The sequence below is a fragment of the Tinamus guttatus genome, unplaced genomic scaffold (genome assembly GCF_059628265.1).
Source record: "Tinamus guttatus ecotype Peru unplaced genomic scaffold, ASM5962826v1 Tinamus_guttatus_pri_ptg000045l, whole genome shotgun sequence".
Taxonomy (NCBI): domain Eukaryota; kingdom Metazoa; phylum Chordata; class Aves; order Tinamiformes; family Tinamidae; genus Tinamus; species Tinamus guttatus.
The window spans coordinates 2,708,944-2,725,112 of NW_028288579.1; the positions used below are offsets into that span (position 1 = coordinate 2,708,944).

Genomic DNA, 16,169 nt, shown 5'->3' on the forward strand with positions numbered 1-16,169 from the left:
TCGCTGCAGTCAGCCTGTCTCAGGGGTGCTGACTGGGAATGCCAGTGCTACCTGCCCCAGCTGAGCCTTTCCGGAGGAAGGGGTCGGGGCACGAGTGCAAGGAAGCAATTTGGGGATTGGAAGGAGAGCACAAGACGCGCAGAGCCCGTGTGCTGCACGCGGCAGCCGCCGCGCTAGCGTGTTTCACCTCAGCACCGTCGCTCCCTCTTATCGTGCCCATCTTCCCTCCAGAGCCTGGCATGCAAGCTGAGGGAGCACATTCCTCCAAGAGAAAGAAAGGCAGGAAGACCAAGAAAAATAGAGCAGTCTAGCAGGAAGAAGTGACACAAACTCCCTCAGATAAGAGGGTGGAGAGAACCCTGGAACGAGGAGGGAGGCAGAAGTGGACATGGCTTGAAAAGTAGATAAGAATATCTCTGAGCATAATAAAGGGAAAATAAACCAAAACAAAAGAGAGCAAACATGGCATGAAGTGCAGCGAGCCCCAGGAATGGGAATGGAAGGGCCTGTGCCGCCCTGGGGAAACGGGAGATGAAGAACAGCAGGCACCATGGCGGGAGGGCAGGGGGAGATGGCTCTGCATGCAGACCGAGGCGAGGCAGGACTGCAGGGGCCGCATGCGGGACCGAGGGACGTGGTGCCCTGTGCTAGCAACGACCTTCACATGCTACTGCTCCAGACAGACAAATCCTACAGCACCTTCATGCTCGGCTCTTCCCCAACCCTGCTCATCTATCCCCTTCCTGGGGAAGGGCTTCAAATCAGCAACTTTGTCACAGGACAAGAGCTACGGAGAGGGAAGTGGCACCCAGGAACTGGCAGGCAGTGGCATTTCCAGCTCCCAGCAGAGAGCTTGCATCCTCCAGGAAACTCGAGGAGAATACGGATGGCTGCTCCATGCTCCCCCTTGTACTGCAGAGCACCTCATCTGACAGGCTGTTGCTTAAGATCTGCAGGATTAGAACACTAAGGAGAAACAGCGTTCTGGAAAGTCTTCACCTGCACTGCACCAGGGCTAGTGCATGGGAGCTAAGCTGGTTTCCTACCTTCAGCACGTAATTTCTAATATTAGCTCCAACTGTGAAGCCTACTGTTTGCAATAGAAAGAAATATCTACAAGCAAAACAGCCCAGTTATTTCAATGGAACCCCAGACTAGCTGGCAGAAACAATGTATTTGTGATAGCCTTGATGTAGTTTGTCAAACAGAATGCAAAACATGAACTGAAAATATTTTGCTTTTAAGATGAGTCTAAGTAACCAGTGGAATTTCTGAGATGGTCACCCATGCTCAAAGAAGAAAATAAAAAGTGGAAAAAAATGTTTGTTAATGAATAAGGAGCAACCTGGAAGATACAGATGAGCCAAGGTCAGAGTAGGCGTTGGTTCTGGTCTCATCATCAGGGCATGGGCTACTGGGAGTAAAATCCACATCATCTCCTTCCCCATAGTCTTCAAACTGTTCTTCATTACTGATCAGGGAGGCGGTGGAATAGGTGGAGAGGTCAGATGCTGCAGAAGGGTTGTGAGGGCTTGACCTGAAACAAGAGGTCGAAACATCTGGAAGGCCAAATTTAATAGCATCTCACCTCATATAGGATCTTCCACCTTTTCTGCTTGACTGCTCATTTGAAGTCGTAACCCTTTTTGTCAGTAACAAAGCAAAACTAAAAACCTTGAGTGATCAGTTTATCATCTGGTGCGTTTGATAAGTGTATGAGAACCTACGAGCAGGTACCTGCGAGATGGGTTTGGATCAACAGAAGTGCTCTCGCTTTTAACAGTGACCCTCGGCAGCCCTTGGTCACTGTTTCCACGCGGGGAATCCTGCTGCTTACGGGACGGCTGTGCAGAGCCAGGAACCAGGCGGTTCCTCCGCAGCGCTGGGGCAGTGAGGGGCACGTGCGCGGGATGGGGGCAGTCACTGCAGCCCTGCAAACCCCCTCTCACCACCCTGTGAGCTCCAGCCACTCTGGGGGTGCCCAGCACCAAGCTCCAGCTCACCAGATGAGCCAAAGCGCAAATGACTGTAGAAGCGACCTAGCCAAGGCTGGGTCCCTGCCCTTTCTTCCACCATGACAAGTAAGCAAACAAATAAATAGAAGTCTTTCAGAAGAGATGTGGGCCAAGGGAAGGCCTTTCACCACCACAACGCCCAAAGACAGAAGCAGCAGGCAGGACGGTGCCCTCGGAGGCGAGCAGGGTGCCAGGGCGCCCGAGCACACCCTGCCCAACACAACCACGCAGGGTCCCTGCAGGGCACTGCCAGCACCTCCCGTGCCCAGAGCTGTAGCTGTACCCGGTGCTGCAGTCGTGCCCTGTGCTGCCTTGCACAGGCAGGGATCTTGCACTGCCCCACTGGGTTTGCACCTCAGTGAGCTGCTCATACCGACACGCCGGCATATACCCATGCAAAACCTTGCACAGGTGAACACCCAAAATACATGTTCAGACTGCGAAGCCCTAAAGTTCCTTGACACAATATTGTTCGTACCGCAGAGTGGAATCCAGCCCTCCTCACTCCTTCAGTAAAACAAGGCAGCTGACTTGGACCTCATGAAACTCTACAGACTGGGGCAGCGTGTTCAACCCCTCTGCTTCAGGGCTCTGTGCTGGGATCTTCTACCCTGGCTGAGCTGCGGGGCAGTAATCCCAGCCGAGGTTGCTCTTCAGGGGCTCAGTATTATTACGTTTTAGGCTTCTTTTCTGAGTCTACCCTGAACCTCTTGACCATGCCCTGTGCTTCAGGGCCAGGGAGATTCCTCCCCTTCTTGTAACACTACGCGGGAGCCGTGCACGAGAGGGGAGCAGGGATCCTTTGGTGGTGCAGCAGGCAGTATTTGCATATCCCTTCCCTCCAAAGCAATTAGTAGAAGATGAAGCCTGCCAACACTGCAAATGCATGCTCTTTTGTTTCTTCTGTTTTGATGAGATCCATTTATAACCTGCAATTCATTTATCTAATTCACATTAACGAAAATTAGGGCAAATCAAGCCTGGCACGTTATTAAAGGATGAAGATAGGAATGCTCATACCAGGAACAGATCGACCTTATCTAACAAGGCTCCCTGGCTGAGATGGACCAGCGAGAAGCTAAATGCTCCACCAGGAGCACCTGTGTGTAGCAGAGCTGCTGTGCCACAGATCATCTATGTGTTGATGAGGAATTTGGGCTGCTGTGATCTGTGTAACTGCAACTGCATTTGAGAGATTGCTCAGGCATTTTCAAGGGAGTTGCTAAAAGTTGCTGCTATTCCCATTCCAGCAGTTTCTAAATGGGGCTTATTTTTTTAGCACTATTTCCTGTTCTTGGGAGTATGGCTTTGCAGAGGGCTGATGTGCCTCGTACACAACCCACCCACTTCTTAAACAAGTGTCTGGCCAAGGCTGAAGTCTGTATTATGTCTTCCAGAACAAAAATACAAAGCTTCCCAAGCTGCTCCTCAAAGCTATCAAAAGATATTTATTCTGAGGCCTGCTCAGTTTTAAGCACCATTTTCTCTATGCTTTGGGCTCCTAGCAGCCCTAGGTCCCCTAGATGGAGGGCACGGGATGCACGGAGCCTCCCTCCTCCGCAAGGGCCCACGTTGCTCAAGTGGGAGGAAAGATGCCCATTTCAAAGGCAGGGAGAGTCAGTCACTGCAAGGATGGTTAGTGGGACCAGGAATGGCAGGTAGGGAGACAAACTTCACAAAGAGCTGGTAAAAACAGGAATGATCCTGCTAAAGCCTCCTGGATCGCTGCTGGGATAAGAGGGCCAGAGCTGGGTCAGTTTCGACACTCAGAGGAGGCCAGGAACAAAGCGGAGAGCCCCACACAGCCCAGGAGGGGGAATGAGGTTGGTCCTGGCAAGAGAAAGAAGCCCAAGAGACACAAATCAAGATGCAAAGTTAAAAATAGGGAAGACAGGGCAGAGGCCTATGGAGCCGGCCTAGCTGAGCTCTGTCCCGTGCTGTGGCACTAACGCAAGTCAAAATAAGATTGAATCAAGCTAGACAAGCATTGCACCCCCTCTAGCCTCGCACTCTGCCAAAAGTAAAGGCAGGGTTTCAGAGACACTCTTGTGTTAATAGCAAGCCGGGGTTAGACACGTGCATGCTAGGACACCCTGTGTTAAGCACAGGTTACTGCTGCACGCTATATGTCATGGAAAATTAGCAACATACAGAATTAACTTGGCACATGGAGCAGCAAAAGACATCAGCAGAGCCCACGCCTTCAGACAACTCGATGGACAAAAGGCTAAAGCAACATTCCCCTGGCGTGTTGCTTTGCAGCAGATTCATATTTTAATCCCAGCGTACAAAGGGCTCAGGAACACAGAAAACCCTAAATTTGGGGTGGTGCCAATCCAGTGATCCATTCTGGGGAAGGACAGCCCAGCCCTTTCACTTCAATAAACAGCATGCAAATCCCACGGGTGCCCACCAAATGTGCCAGGAGGAGCCAGGACTGAGACCGTCTAAGCCACTTACAGGACCTGGACATCCATCTCCCTTATATTTTAAACGGATATTAGGTTTTTAAGTCCTTGAGCCCTCCTCAGGCCCTCCCACAGCGGGGATTAGCCAAGCAAAGGCTCCTTCTTCCCTCATCCTGTGACACGCGAGTCCAAACGGGGCCTCCGAGGGGCAAACCCAGCACTCACTTGTCGCCGGGCAGGAAGAGGCCGCCGAGGCCGCCGTCCTTGTCCTCGCTCCGACAGATGTCGGACGCCTCCGAGCTCTGCGCGCTCTCGATGGCGCTGTCCATGTCGGACTCATGGTGAAGCTCCTGCTGCGCGAGAGTCATCGTGTCCTCATCGGGAAAGAGCTCCGACTCGCTGCACGCGCTCTCGTTGTCCAGGTAGGCGCAGTCCTGGATCTCACTGCCCTGGAAAAGAAGCGTGGAGAGGCACCTCAGGCCATCCTGCAAGGCAGCGGGGAAAGGCAGGAACAGCACTAACCGGCTCTCTGGATGTTGGGATAAACGTGACTGACACGAAATAAAAGCCATAAAGCAAGAAGCCTGACCTGCTTTTCAAAGGCCAGATTCTGCAAGCCGCTGACGTAGCTTGCTCCTCTCATGAGGCCTTGAATACTGTAACTCTGACTGACTTCTATAGGTTAGGGACACAAGAACCCATTATAAAACGTAGTTGGTGTTGCCCTAATTTACTCTCCAAATGCAATGGGAGTAATAAATATCCTCACAGGGTTCTTTAAAAAGGAACTTCTGCAAAAACCTACTCATAGGACCAACTCACAGTTACCCTATGTATTAATACCGTGGATTATATAAAAGCAAGACAGGTAAGAGTATCAGTTTACTTGACCTTTGGAGGAGATGCATGTGATAAATCTATATGGGGGGAAAGGAGGGAAGTTAAAACAGGGGTTAAAATGTTTATGGTACAACTAAAGATATATGAAAGGGAAAAACAAAAACAAAAAAAACCCAAAACCCTGTTCCTGTGTCCCTGTGTCTTGATTAAGCCTTGACTAAAACTAAGATGTCACTCTCAGCACTGCAACAACCGGCTGCTGGTCAACCCCTGCATCTCCTTCTCCCACAAAGATTTACAAGAGCCAAGATGAGCTGTTTCCTATTTTCTTGTCCTTGAGTGACAAGATAGTTCTGAACTGGAAAAATAAAGCCCCAGATCTCACTCTCTGCCCCCAGTTTGACAGGTGGCAACACAACTGGATGTGGTACGAGGCACAGACCCGGTCCCCCCGCCGGCCTCTCGGCTGCCTCCTCTGCAGGGGCCTCTGCCCTGCGTCAGGACAACCAGGCAGTTAAGGCTTTGCTTATTGGCACCGTATTGAAGCTTTTCCTTTATTATTTTTGCAACAGTTGATACTATGAATGTATCCCATTTTTACCCCAAAATACTGGTTATACAATTGTGCAAATTTCTCGCATATCAAGGCTTAAGGAATTCAAAAGAAACTTTACTGGCCCCAAACCTCTTAACTGCGGAATACCCAAGCAGTGGAAGGGACAGTTTTACCAGCAGTGCCTCTATCCTCGAGCCCATACTTGGAGCAGAGACCTGGAAAGTTTAATGCAGCAAAGCCCCGAGTGCCACTATGGAAGTGCAGCAGCGGGCAGCAGCCTGATCCAGTGGAGCAGGCGGTGGATCCCCAAGCTGCGAGTTTGTCAGTTCACAAGTGAAGCAGGGAAAGGAAGAAACAGCTCGTGGCCAGCCCACCTCTGCTCAGCAGAGCTTTCCAGGGCTCTTGGAGAGGTCTGTGCTTAAGCAAGCCTTTACAGCAGCCAAGTCCCACTGCTATTAAACAAATTAACACAAGAAAGTAGAGGTCAAGAGGAGCGTGAAAGACTCCTTTTTTGCTCTCTGCAGGTAACATCACGCATTTGCTTTTCTAATAATAGCAGCCTAGAGGATTTTTTTAAAAGGCCTATTAGCAATTAAACATTTGTTGTCATCTCTAAAGGCAAAGGGCTCCCTTCTTTCCAACCACTTCTTGACTACCTCCTCTCCTCCCATTTACCTTCGTGATTTATAACTGCAGCCCAGAAGTCTCCTTCTGAAGGGCAATTACTTCTCTGCCCCTAAACTTCCACTTTCGAGTCCCAACTCTTTGGGGCAGCGACCCGCGCGGAGCCTGGCGAGCCGCTCCACAGCTCCTGCGGACGGGACGGGACGGCAGGAGGAGGCCGCTTGGCTCAGGTTCCTCCAGCCGACGAGGACGGAGGGTCTCCTCGGCGGTCTCGGGGGCCGTCCCTGCGGGAGGACGGGCACCACGGGGTGCACCGTGTCCCAGGCTCTTCCCTGCACGTCCAGCGTCCCCACCCTGCACCTGGGGAGCGTGTCCCAGCTGCTGGGCACTCTGCCTCTCAGTTTATTCCTCCACAGGTTAGATGACCACGGCTGGCAAGAACAAGCAGCCACCCAGCCCGAGCGGCGCGTTGAGGCCTGCGGGGCGTTCCTGCCCTGAGTCACCGCGTCCAGGGCGCGTTCACACCCAAGCCGAACCCATCCCAACAGGAGCTGCCGCGTTTCCAGTTCTACCAGACAGCTCCTGTCCTCGCTGGCTGAGTCAAGAAGGATGAAGTTGCTGCTTGTGACCTTGAAGGTTCCCATTAAAAAAATAAACGGGCGAGTATGGGTTGAAGCCCCACCAACAGCAGCACTGCGCGCTCCGCACTTACTGCGGCGGCCGCTCGAGCTGTCCGTGCGCTACACGCGCGTCTGCAGGAGAGAGAGCCCCTGCCCACAGCGCCTCTGCTCTCGGGACGAGCGGGGCGGCGACACCGACCGCCCCTTCGGTGCGCCCGGGAGACGCCGCCGCGCGTGGCGGGACCGCGCACGTCCCCATCGGCACGCGGTGCGGCGGGACGGCATCGCGTCCCCATCGGCACGCGGCTCCGCTGCAACGGCGGCGCTCGGGAGGGCCGGCAGGGCACGAGGGAAGCTGGGGAAGCTGCTTGTCTCCTGTTTCAGCCTGAAAAGGCCAGCAAGTTTCCCAAAATAGCTGGAAGTTTAAATCTCTTGAGGAGTTCAAGATCACTGTTCAGAGAATGATTATTTTACAAAGCTGTTCAAATAAAGAGCTATTTTAGGGCCTCAAATTACAGTTTGCTCAACCCAAGAGCTTTCTCCAACTGTTTAGTTACTCAAGTCTAATATTTGAAGCTCAGTTTATGCCTCACACGCTCCTGCTGTGGGTGGCGGATGGGATTCCCGGGGGCAAGTTCATTCCAAAGACCCAATCCAGCATCAAATGCTGGACGGCACCCGGGAGAGCTGGCCCGGGGTCCCGGGCAGAGGCGAGCGCAGGGACACGCGGCGGGGAGCACCGGCTGTTGTTTCACCCTGCCGCCGCCGCCTGTATCGCGGCCGAGGGCACAACGCAAGCACAACAGGCTCCAGCTGCAACACTGGCCTCCAGCTCCCGAGCGGTGCGCGAGGCGTCCGCGTTTTCAAGGGCTGCTTTGTGCTCTGAAGGGGCGGCTCACGCCGGGGCCGTTTCCACCGCGCGGGCCGGCGGGGGCTGCCGCTGTTTACGCTGCTACCTGTCACTCTAATTGGCCCTAATGGACGTGCCAGCCCTCATCATGGCCAGGGTCTAGATCCAAGCGCTCCTTTTCACAGGTCAGCGCTTATGCTCCGAAACTTTCCACATTAAGAGGCTTCGGCACACAGCTAATTTGGTCTTCTAAAGAAAGTGAAAGAAGGAAATAAAAACGAAGTCTCCTTCCGGCTCTTTGAAGCTGCATCACGTCAGCGCCGACTGGGCCAGGCCATCAGTTGCAGAGCTCACAATAAACCCAGAGAGCGTTTGCCACCTTGTCCAGGCATCATCACTCTGAGCAGCTTTAGCTCCAGAACCACCAAACAGTTTCTGTTTTCTTTCATACGCTAAAAAAGCTGCTAAGCGACACCATGCTGATACGCTGAGAGGATGTCGTGGATGTCACGCAGACACCCAAGGTATCCGCTCCGCTGGAACGGGAGGCAGCCCTAATTATCCGCAGGAGAACAAGGAGTCTCAGGTGACACTCGTGCACGAGCTGCGGAGGGCCGCGCAGGGCAGGGGGCTGCCCGAGCCTCTCCCAGTGCGACGCCGAGGCACCGTCGGGACCAGCTCTGGCCACCTCCGCATCCCTTCTGGGAGACGCGCGCGGGTGTTGTGGCCCTGGGCTTGGATGAAAGCGAGCATACACTTCAAAAACATGCGGGATATTTGCCTAAAAGATGATCCGCGCTGCAGATAAATGTGACGTTAACTGACCCTCTTGAGAAGTCTTAGCCCTGGGATGAAACAATCTCCTTCCATTTCTGAAGTCAGAACAGCAGCAGCAGCGGCCAGAAAATGACAAACTCTGGCTGGGGATCGTTTCCTGGCGCCAAGCCTCAGGCCGGCCCGTGAAACCTGTCCCCGCGCAGCAGCGGTGCCAGGGACGCCAGCACCGGCGCACGGCGGGCAGCAGCCTTGACGTCACGCGGGCACGAACAGTCGGGGAGGAATCGGCTGCGGCCCTGCAGCCCGGGCACCATATGGCGAACGGCGGGGCCAGATGCCACCACATCCCCTCGGCCCCGCAAACACAGCTTTGCGGCTCACCGGCAGCCCAGAGCCACCCCAGCGCACACAGGCCTTGAGAGCAGGGGTCAGGGGTAAGCCCAGATTACAGCCTTCTGAAGCAATATTACAACTGAATGCCGAGACCACGTCCAGGAGGCTGCTTGAATAGCAATGTTTTTATTTTAAGCCTCCTAATTCACGCACAGTCCCAGCAGCCGCTTCTGTTCAACTCCTTAATGAACCCAGCCCGAGCTGCAGGGCGCTCCTTGCAACTGGTGTTTGCAGCCCGGAGGCAGCGGGCTCGCGCGGTAGCCTGTTCTCCGTGACAAGCCCAAGGTCACCCGGCCGGGTGCCCGGTAAACAGCAGGACCCCGCGCCGCCCTCTGCGGTGGTGCGGCGGGTGTCGGGGCCCGGAGCTCCCTGCGGATGCAGCGCGGTCACTGCGGGGACAGCGGGGAAGGGTCCCCAGCAGGGCGGCCCGGCCGGGACGTGCGTGGCCCGGGGAGAAGCGCCTTGTCCCGGGTGGCGATCGCTCTGCCCACATTCACTCTAATCGCTTTCAGGAGCCCTGGTCAAGTTTTGCTTAGCCCAAGGGACCCGGAAAGTGCAGTATTTGCTTTCTGTTCTGCACTACTGCAAGTCTGGCCTCCAGCAAACACAGAGAAAGATACCTAAAGGAAAAAAAAACTTTTTTTTTTTTTTTGGCTTTACAAATGGTGTTTGTGCCTTTGCACCCAAGTGGATAGGAGGATGCTGCAGCGCTAGCAAGGAGGAGCGTGGGGCAGTTTCAGAGCCCACGAGGGGCAGTCGCAGCCCCTCGGACACCCTGTCGTGCTCCGTGGGAAGTCGAGGGAAAACGCTAAGGATGTGGCTTTGGTTTATACGGAAAAACTTCCCACAACGGGCCAGTCTGCACAGAGACGAGTGTAGGAACCAACCTACTTCGTGCTCATGAAGTACTGAAGCTGCTCTGAAAAATCCTCTCCTTTCCGAAGGGGCGGGAGCTCTCGGACCTCGTCTGCTCTGGGGCAACGCCAGGTTAAGGAGCCTTTGTTGCAGGAACAACCAGAACTGCAGCTTTCTTTCCGCAGTTTCAAGCACCGAACTTCAAACGAGTCTCCAGCCTCCCAGGCTAAAGCTTCTGTTCTGTTAGAAGAGTCACCACTCACGTTCTTCATTTTAAGTGACTGTATTGATTAGTAGAAGTGCTTTGCCTTACCATTTTGTGAAGCCTACTTGGCAAATAACAATTGCAGACTAAGATCCCAGCAGTCATTAACCTGGGCACATCCAGCATACTGTGCTTTTTTCCACCTACATGGTAAAATACAACAAAATACAGCTCTGTGAAGCCATGGGATTTTTCTCCCCCTCTACTCACACAGGCAACACAAACAACGAGGCAGAACCACCAGCAGGACGACCAGGCAGAAATGACTTATAACGACTTTAATTCGCACCCTGAGAATAAGACGCAAACCGGAGTCCTGCCCAAAGCCCAGCAGGGCTCACGGCACGCAGCGCCCACAGCACTGTTCCACACTGCCGAGAAGCCCTTCCAGCGCCCTCGGCCCATTGCAGCCATCAACCTAACGAGTGTTGTGCAGGACGCACAAAAGGAGCCGCATTCCTACGCTGCACCCCAGAGTTTAGGAGGTCGTGGGCTGAGCACAGCACATTTCCAAGTGCTGAGCGCAGGCAGGAGCCCCCTCGGCAGCACTATCGGTGTGTAACTGTCGAACGCGGTTGCCGCGCGGACGGCAGGGCTGCGAGGAGGCTCTGCCCGCACACAAACACAGCGGCTCGTCCACAGCCGGGGCTGCGGCTGCCTCGGCAGGGGGGCTCCGTTTGGAAGCCTTTTGCACGGGCTCCCCCAGCATCGAGGCGCTGGGAGCCCTCGCAGGGCGGCCGCAGACGGAGACATCTGCGCGTCAGGTGCCCTCCTGGAGACCCTCTGCTGCGAGCAGCAGCTCTCCAGATAACCAAGCTCAAAGAGCCCAATTAAAAGCGGGTTTAGAGCTGCTCGGAGGCTGCCATGCCTCAGAACGGGAGCAGCTCAAGCTCCTTTAATTTGTGCAGACTCTGCTAAACAGCCAGCAGAAAGTCCACAAACCAAGTCCCTCATCCAGCTCTGCAAACCCACCCAAAGCTCCCAGAAACACCTGGTGGGGGCACCCCTGCCCAGAGTCACCCTCACCAGGTTCCCACTTCGTTTTTCTTGTTTTTACCCAGAGCCAAGGAAGGATTCACAGTACTCAAGCTTCCCAAGCAGAGTGCAATCCCGATCCCAATCCCACCTTCAGCACAGCCAGCTGACTGCAATGGGACTGTTTTTAACCACTGTAGCTTCAGTAACCTATGAAACAACTGCTGAGGTGCCCCTACAGCTGTTGCGCAGAGAAACCGCACTGATTCCGTGGCTTGGACTCCAGCACCACCAAGCCCATGGCGGGGGTTACCGCGACCCTGCGTCGGAGGCGCTATCCAACCCACCCATCCTTAATGCGAGTGAATAATTGAGCAGAACCACGCGGGCTCTCTCCAGATGAGCCGTTACTTGGATCCCGACGGCTGCTCTGCTCCTGGCCGTGCTGGAACGAGCCATCACCGAAGCGGCGGCAACCAGCCGACCCCGAACGCTGCCCCCGCGGTCCTGCTCACCGCACAAGCACCCAGCCCCGCTCCGAGCCCCCCGGCCCGTCCCAGCGCAGAACGCCCCGGCGCTGCCCACCGGGGCCGCTTTTAGCGGAGGGTCCCGCCTGGGAAGCGTCTCCCGCTCCGCGGTGCCGCAGCCGCTCTCGGCCACGTGCGGAGCAGCCCGCGGCGCGGTGCGGACGGCACGGGTCCCGAGAGCGGCCTGCCGCGGGCTCCCGCACAGCGGAGCCTTTCCCCAGCACCCCAGGGGCACCGGGAGCCGCCGGCAGCAAGCGCGGGCACCGCGGGCCGGCACCAACCCTCCCCGGGAGGCGCGGGGGCTCCCGGGCACCTCCCGGGCCGGCGCCGCTCCCTGGGCAAACACGGAAGGCGCCGCGGGCCCGGCCCGCCTCTGTCTCCACCTGCAGAACCGCCGCCGCGGGCGGCCCCCAACCCGCGCAACGCCGCAGCCTGCGGCAGCCGCGGGCGGCCCCGCAGCGCCCGCCGAGCCCCCGGGGGCCGCACAGCCGGCTCGCTCGCTCCCTCCCTCCCGCGCCGCAACCCGGGCACCGGCCCGCGACCGACCGACCTGCGTGCGCTGCGCCCCGCGCGGAGCTGCCGGCCCCGCCGCCGGTACCTGGCGCGGCCGCGGGAAGGACGGACGGACGGAGGGAAGGGGCGGGGGAGGCGCCGCGCCCGCCCCGCCGAGGGGCCGCCCCGGGCGGCGCCGCCCCGGGCAACAGTTGGCAGCGCGCGGGCCCCGCCCCCCGCCGTTGCCAGGCGACGCGCGGCGCACTGTACCGGAGCGGGGCCGTGACGTCACGGAGCGGGGCTGCGAGGGAGGGCGCCGCGCTGCGGGCGGGCGCAGAAACCAGCGCCCCCCACGCGTCCGGCCCCGCTGCGCCGTGAGCTCGGGGTTATTGCGGTTATTTCCTCCTTTTCTTTTTCTTCTTCTTCTTTTTCCACCACTTTTCTGCTTCTGCTTTAAGAAATTGTTTATTTCCCCCCAAATTTGCTGTCATTTTTCATACACGCCATATTTCCGCCTCATATTCTGCCTCTACCTGGAGTTGCAACTCTGCATTTTTGGCTCGCACTTTCTACCAGTTTACCTGCAACAACTGGTAAAACGCACACGGCCGCTTTGGCTTCCCCAGACAGGAAACGTGGCTTAAAAAATGAACAGTTCTAAATCCAGAAATATCAGTGCCCAAAGTGAGGAAAACGGCAGATCTGAATCATGGCACAGCCTCACCGAGAGGAGATCCAGGAGGAAAAACCCCCAAAGCACCAATGGGTGCAGAGCTGGCACAGCCTGCCCTGGGATTTCCACAGCGCTCAGGGGGAGCCGCGTGCCCCGGCCGCGATGCCCATCCTTGCAGTGTGGCGACAGCGACAAGCCAAGTGCACAAGGGCTGCAAACGCACCCGCGCAAATTCCCTTTGCTTCGTACGAGTTGTGTAAGTTCCTTTCGCACAGCGTCTCCCCAGAGCGGTGTTGAGAAAGGACACGGTTAGAGGAAACGCGATCTGCGGGTTTGGGTGTGCGGCGGCGGCCTCACACCGTGCCCATGCACAGCCCGCGCGGGCGCCGGGGACAGCTGCTCGTGGAGCTTATTAAATGGAACACTCCTAAAAACTGCTTTTCCTTTCAGTATTTAACTTGCAGGAGATGGCTGCACATCAAGGGCTCACGGCAGGATAAATAACAATCGTACCTAAAACGACTCCTGGCACAGGAGACTTCATGTGCTCCCAGGAGATGCAAGTAAAAAGCACCCGTGTTGCTCCGTTGGTCAGGCGGAATGACGGCGCGTTGTCGAAGGCATCCTGACGCTTGCAGGGTGCTTAGCAAACACGATGCATCCCCAGCAGCTTGTCATGAGCGAGACGTAAAATGAATGTTTCAACAGTTGAAAATAATATTACAAGGGAGGTGCTAAGGATGCAACTGCTCAGTATACAAACCCAGCAGATTCCGCTACCCTGGGCTTTGTCACCTATTATACCGCAATAATTAGGAACACATAAATGTCTCCCCAATATAATTTTTTCTTAGTAAAAGTCCTGGAAAATATGCATTTTTGACAACCTCTTCTTATTAAGGAATGACTGTATAAAGCCTTGATGAAGCAGTGACCATAGACACACTACAGGTCCACCTCTCATGTCACTAGCGCTCAGCACGGCCAAGCAGCGACTGTTGCGGCCGCCTGTGATCACGTCCTCACAGCCGCTCTCGGAAGCGCTGGAGCCTTCCCCGAATCCCAGCAGTGCTTCACCCACGGCCTGGTCACTCTGATGACGAGAAACTGGAGCCGAACTGTGCAGAACGGAGACTAATTAACAATTAAGCTAATGAGATCGCCAGCAAAACCACGTCTTCATTATCTCATGAAATCCGGTAACTCCCATCACGCTTCAAGGGCCTTTAATCATGTTCTCCGTGGCAACTGTTGGTGGCCATTTTGCACGAATACTTATGTAAAATTACCTTTTGTATGCTTGTTTTCCCCTACAATGAGAGCTGGACAAGTTACTACTGCAGATAACGGCTCTGCTCAAAACAGAGATATCCCAGTCTAGTGATCACACTTGGTCAGCTCCTCCTCTCATCTCCGCTCTCCTGACGTTGGAGTGCTCCCTTTGAGGGTGCAACTCCACGTTGGTCCTACAGCTTGTTTGCATTAAGATAGCTCTTTAATCACACATCACCTGCTATTTCCTGGTCTGGCTTTGTACAGGGCCCAGACTGGATGATGCTCCATTTATGAGCAGCTATTCCATATCTGCTTTAGTCTCCCTGATCAAAGTGTGGTTCATATCTTATTTACAGCTACTGCTAACAGCCTGCTCTGCAGGAAGAGCTGTTTATTTCCCCCCAAGCTTTTCTGTGCTGTTCATCACTGACATCTGAGTGCTTCGCAAAAATTCATTCATCTTCATAAAGCTGCTTCCAAATGAGAGAAGATGCTATCCCCATTTTGCAGATCAGGAGCTGTTGCACAGACAGATTGAGGTCAAACACATTCACTCATGATAGGCCCTAATTTGAAAGGTCTCAGATCTGATTCTTTTTTACATGTATCTTCAAATATTACACCAAAACAACAATATTCTGTTTTGCCTGTTGAACCAGAGCTCTGCCTGCTTCTCATAAAGCCTGGCGTTACTGACCAGGAGAGGAGCCGCGGGACTGGGAAGTGCTGGCCACCAGAAACAGGGACGGGAACAGTGCCAGGGACACTGAAACCCAGCACAGCTGCCCCACGTGAATGAGAAATGCTGTCACAGGCCTTGGTGAAGCAGCAAAGCCTACCTCAAAAAGCTGTACACATTGGCATTTCCCTTCCAGTTTGCCACACAGGCCAAATCCCGTGGGGACAGCTGGATGTAGGAGGAATTGCGGGTTCCCTGCCCTCCTCGGAGTCTGGCCCATTACGCACAGACAAATAGAGGGAGCTTTGTAGTGTGGAGACCACCCTGGGAAGCCAGGCTTTTGTTTTATTAGTGTGTTAAAAGCATCTGGGGATCAAATGTGCCAGTATCATTTTACGCCATGAAACCGCCGCCCAGGGGACACTCAGGACTCATCTTTTCAAACGCTGATACCTCTTTGTCGGTTTTAATAAAAGGCAGCTACAAAAACAAAGTGGGCCATGTGGTCTGCACGAAGCAGAGACCATGACAATCAATAACAGAAACAATCTGCACTTCCTTGTGAGGAGAATTTGCTTTTAGCAGCAACATCTATTAAACAAGACATCACTCAAGAGCTCCCTTCGTTTTGCCCTGGGACAATGAGGCCGCTGTGCCCAACGCACATCTGTGCTTATGAAGATCTGCAAATCCAGGACAGCGTGTACACTGACAGCATGACCAGGCAACATATGATGTTGTCTCTGATTTGGATCAATTAAATTAAACTGCACATCAAAGTGTTATCTGTTCAGAAAGTTGCAGCTGAGGTCACCGATCTCCTCTGTCTCATCGCTGAGGTCATCTCCGCGTCGTAACTAAACGTAGGGCTGGATCTAGTAACAGGCTCCTTCAACAGAGGTGCTCATCCATCCCAGCCCACGAGCCAGCTTTCCTGGGGAGCACAAACCCCCCGGCACAGGGCACGGGGCTCCTCCCGCGGCGCCGGGTCCCTCCGTCGCGGCTGCGTGACAGCGGGTGCCGGAGCGGCCGGAGCCGGTGGCTGCACCCGCCGTTCGCACGGGGCGCCGCTGCCGAGGAGCCTCCGCACGGGAGCCGCACGGGAACCCGCAGCCTCTGGGTCCCCACGGACACGGCCCACGGGGGAATTTGCTGCTTCCCGCGATCCTGCGTGCCAGCGGCACCGCGGCGCTCGGCTCTGCTCCTCACCTCTCATTTTTGGACAGTCCCCAGCTCTTCACCAAAGGAGGAACTTGATGTTTTCAGTTCCCCCTGCCTGACACACTGCAACACTCGTGAGCAGAGGAGCTGGCTGCTCAGGTTAAGAAAGTTTCAGCAACTTTAA

The 16,169-nt window shown here is 55.1% G+C and overlaps 1 protein-coding gene across 1 annotated transcript in view; it reads right to left on the minus strand.

The window, feature by feature from the left end:
* RAB11FIP4 (RAB11 family interacting protein 4) overlaps positions 1-16,169 on the minus strand; it is a 79,269-nt gene that overhangs the window by 8,220 nt on the left and 54,880 nt on the right. Inside the window, exons 4-5 of the mRNA XM_088538079.1 lie at positions 4,649-4,872; positions 1,346-1,537 (exon numbers count right to left, since the gene is read on the minus strand). Of these exons, the coding sequence (XP_088394205.1) occupies positions 1,346-1,537; positions 4,649-4,872 (416 nt within the window). The remainder of the gene's footprint in view (positions 1-1,345; positions 1,538-4,648; positions 4,873-16,169) is intronic.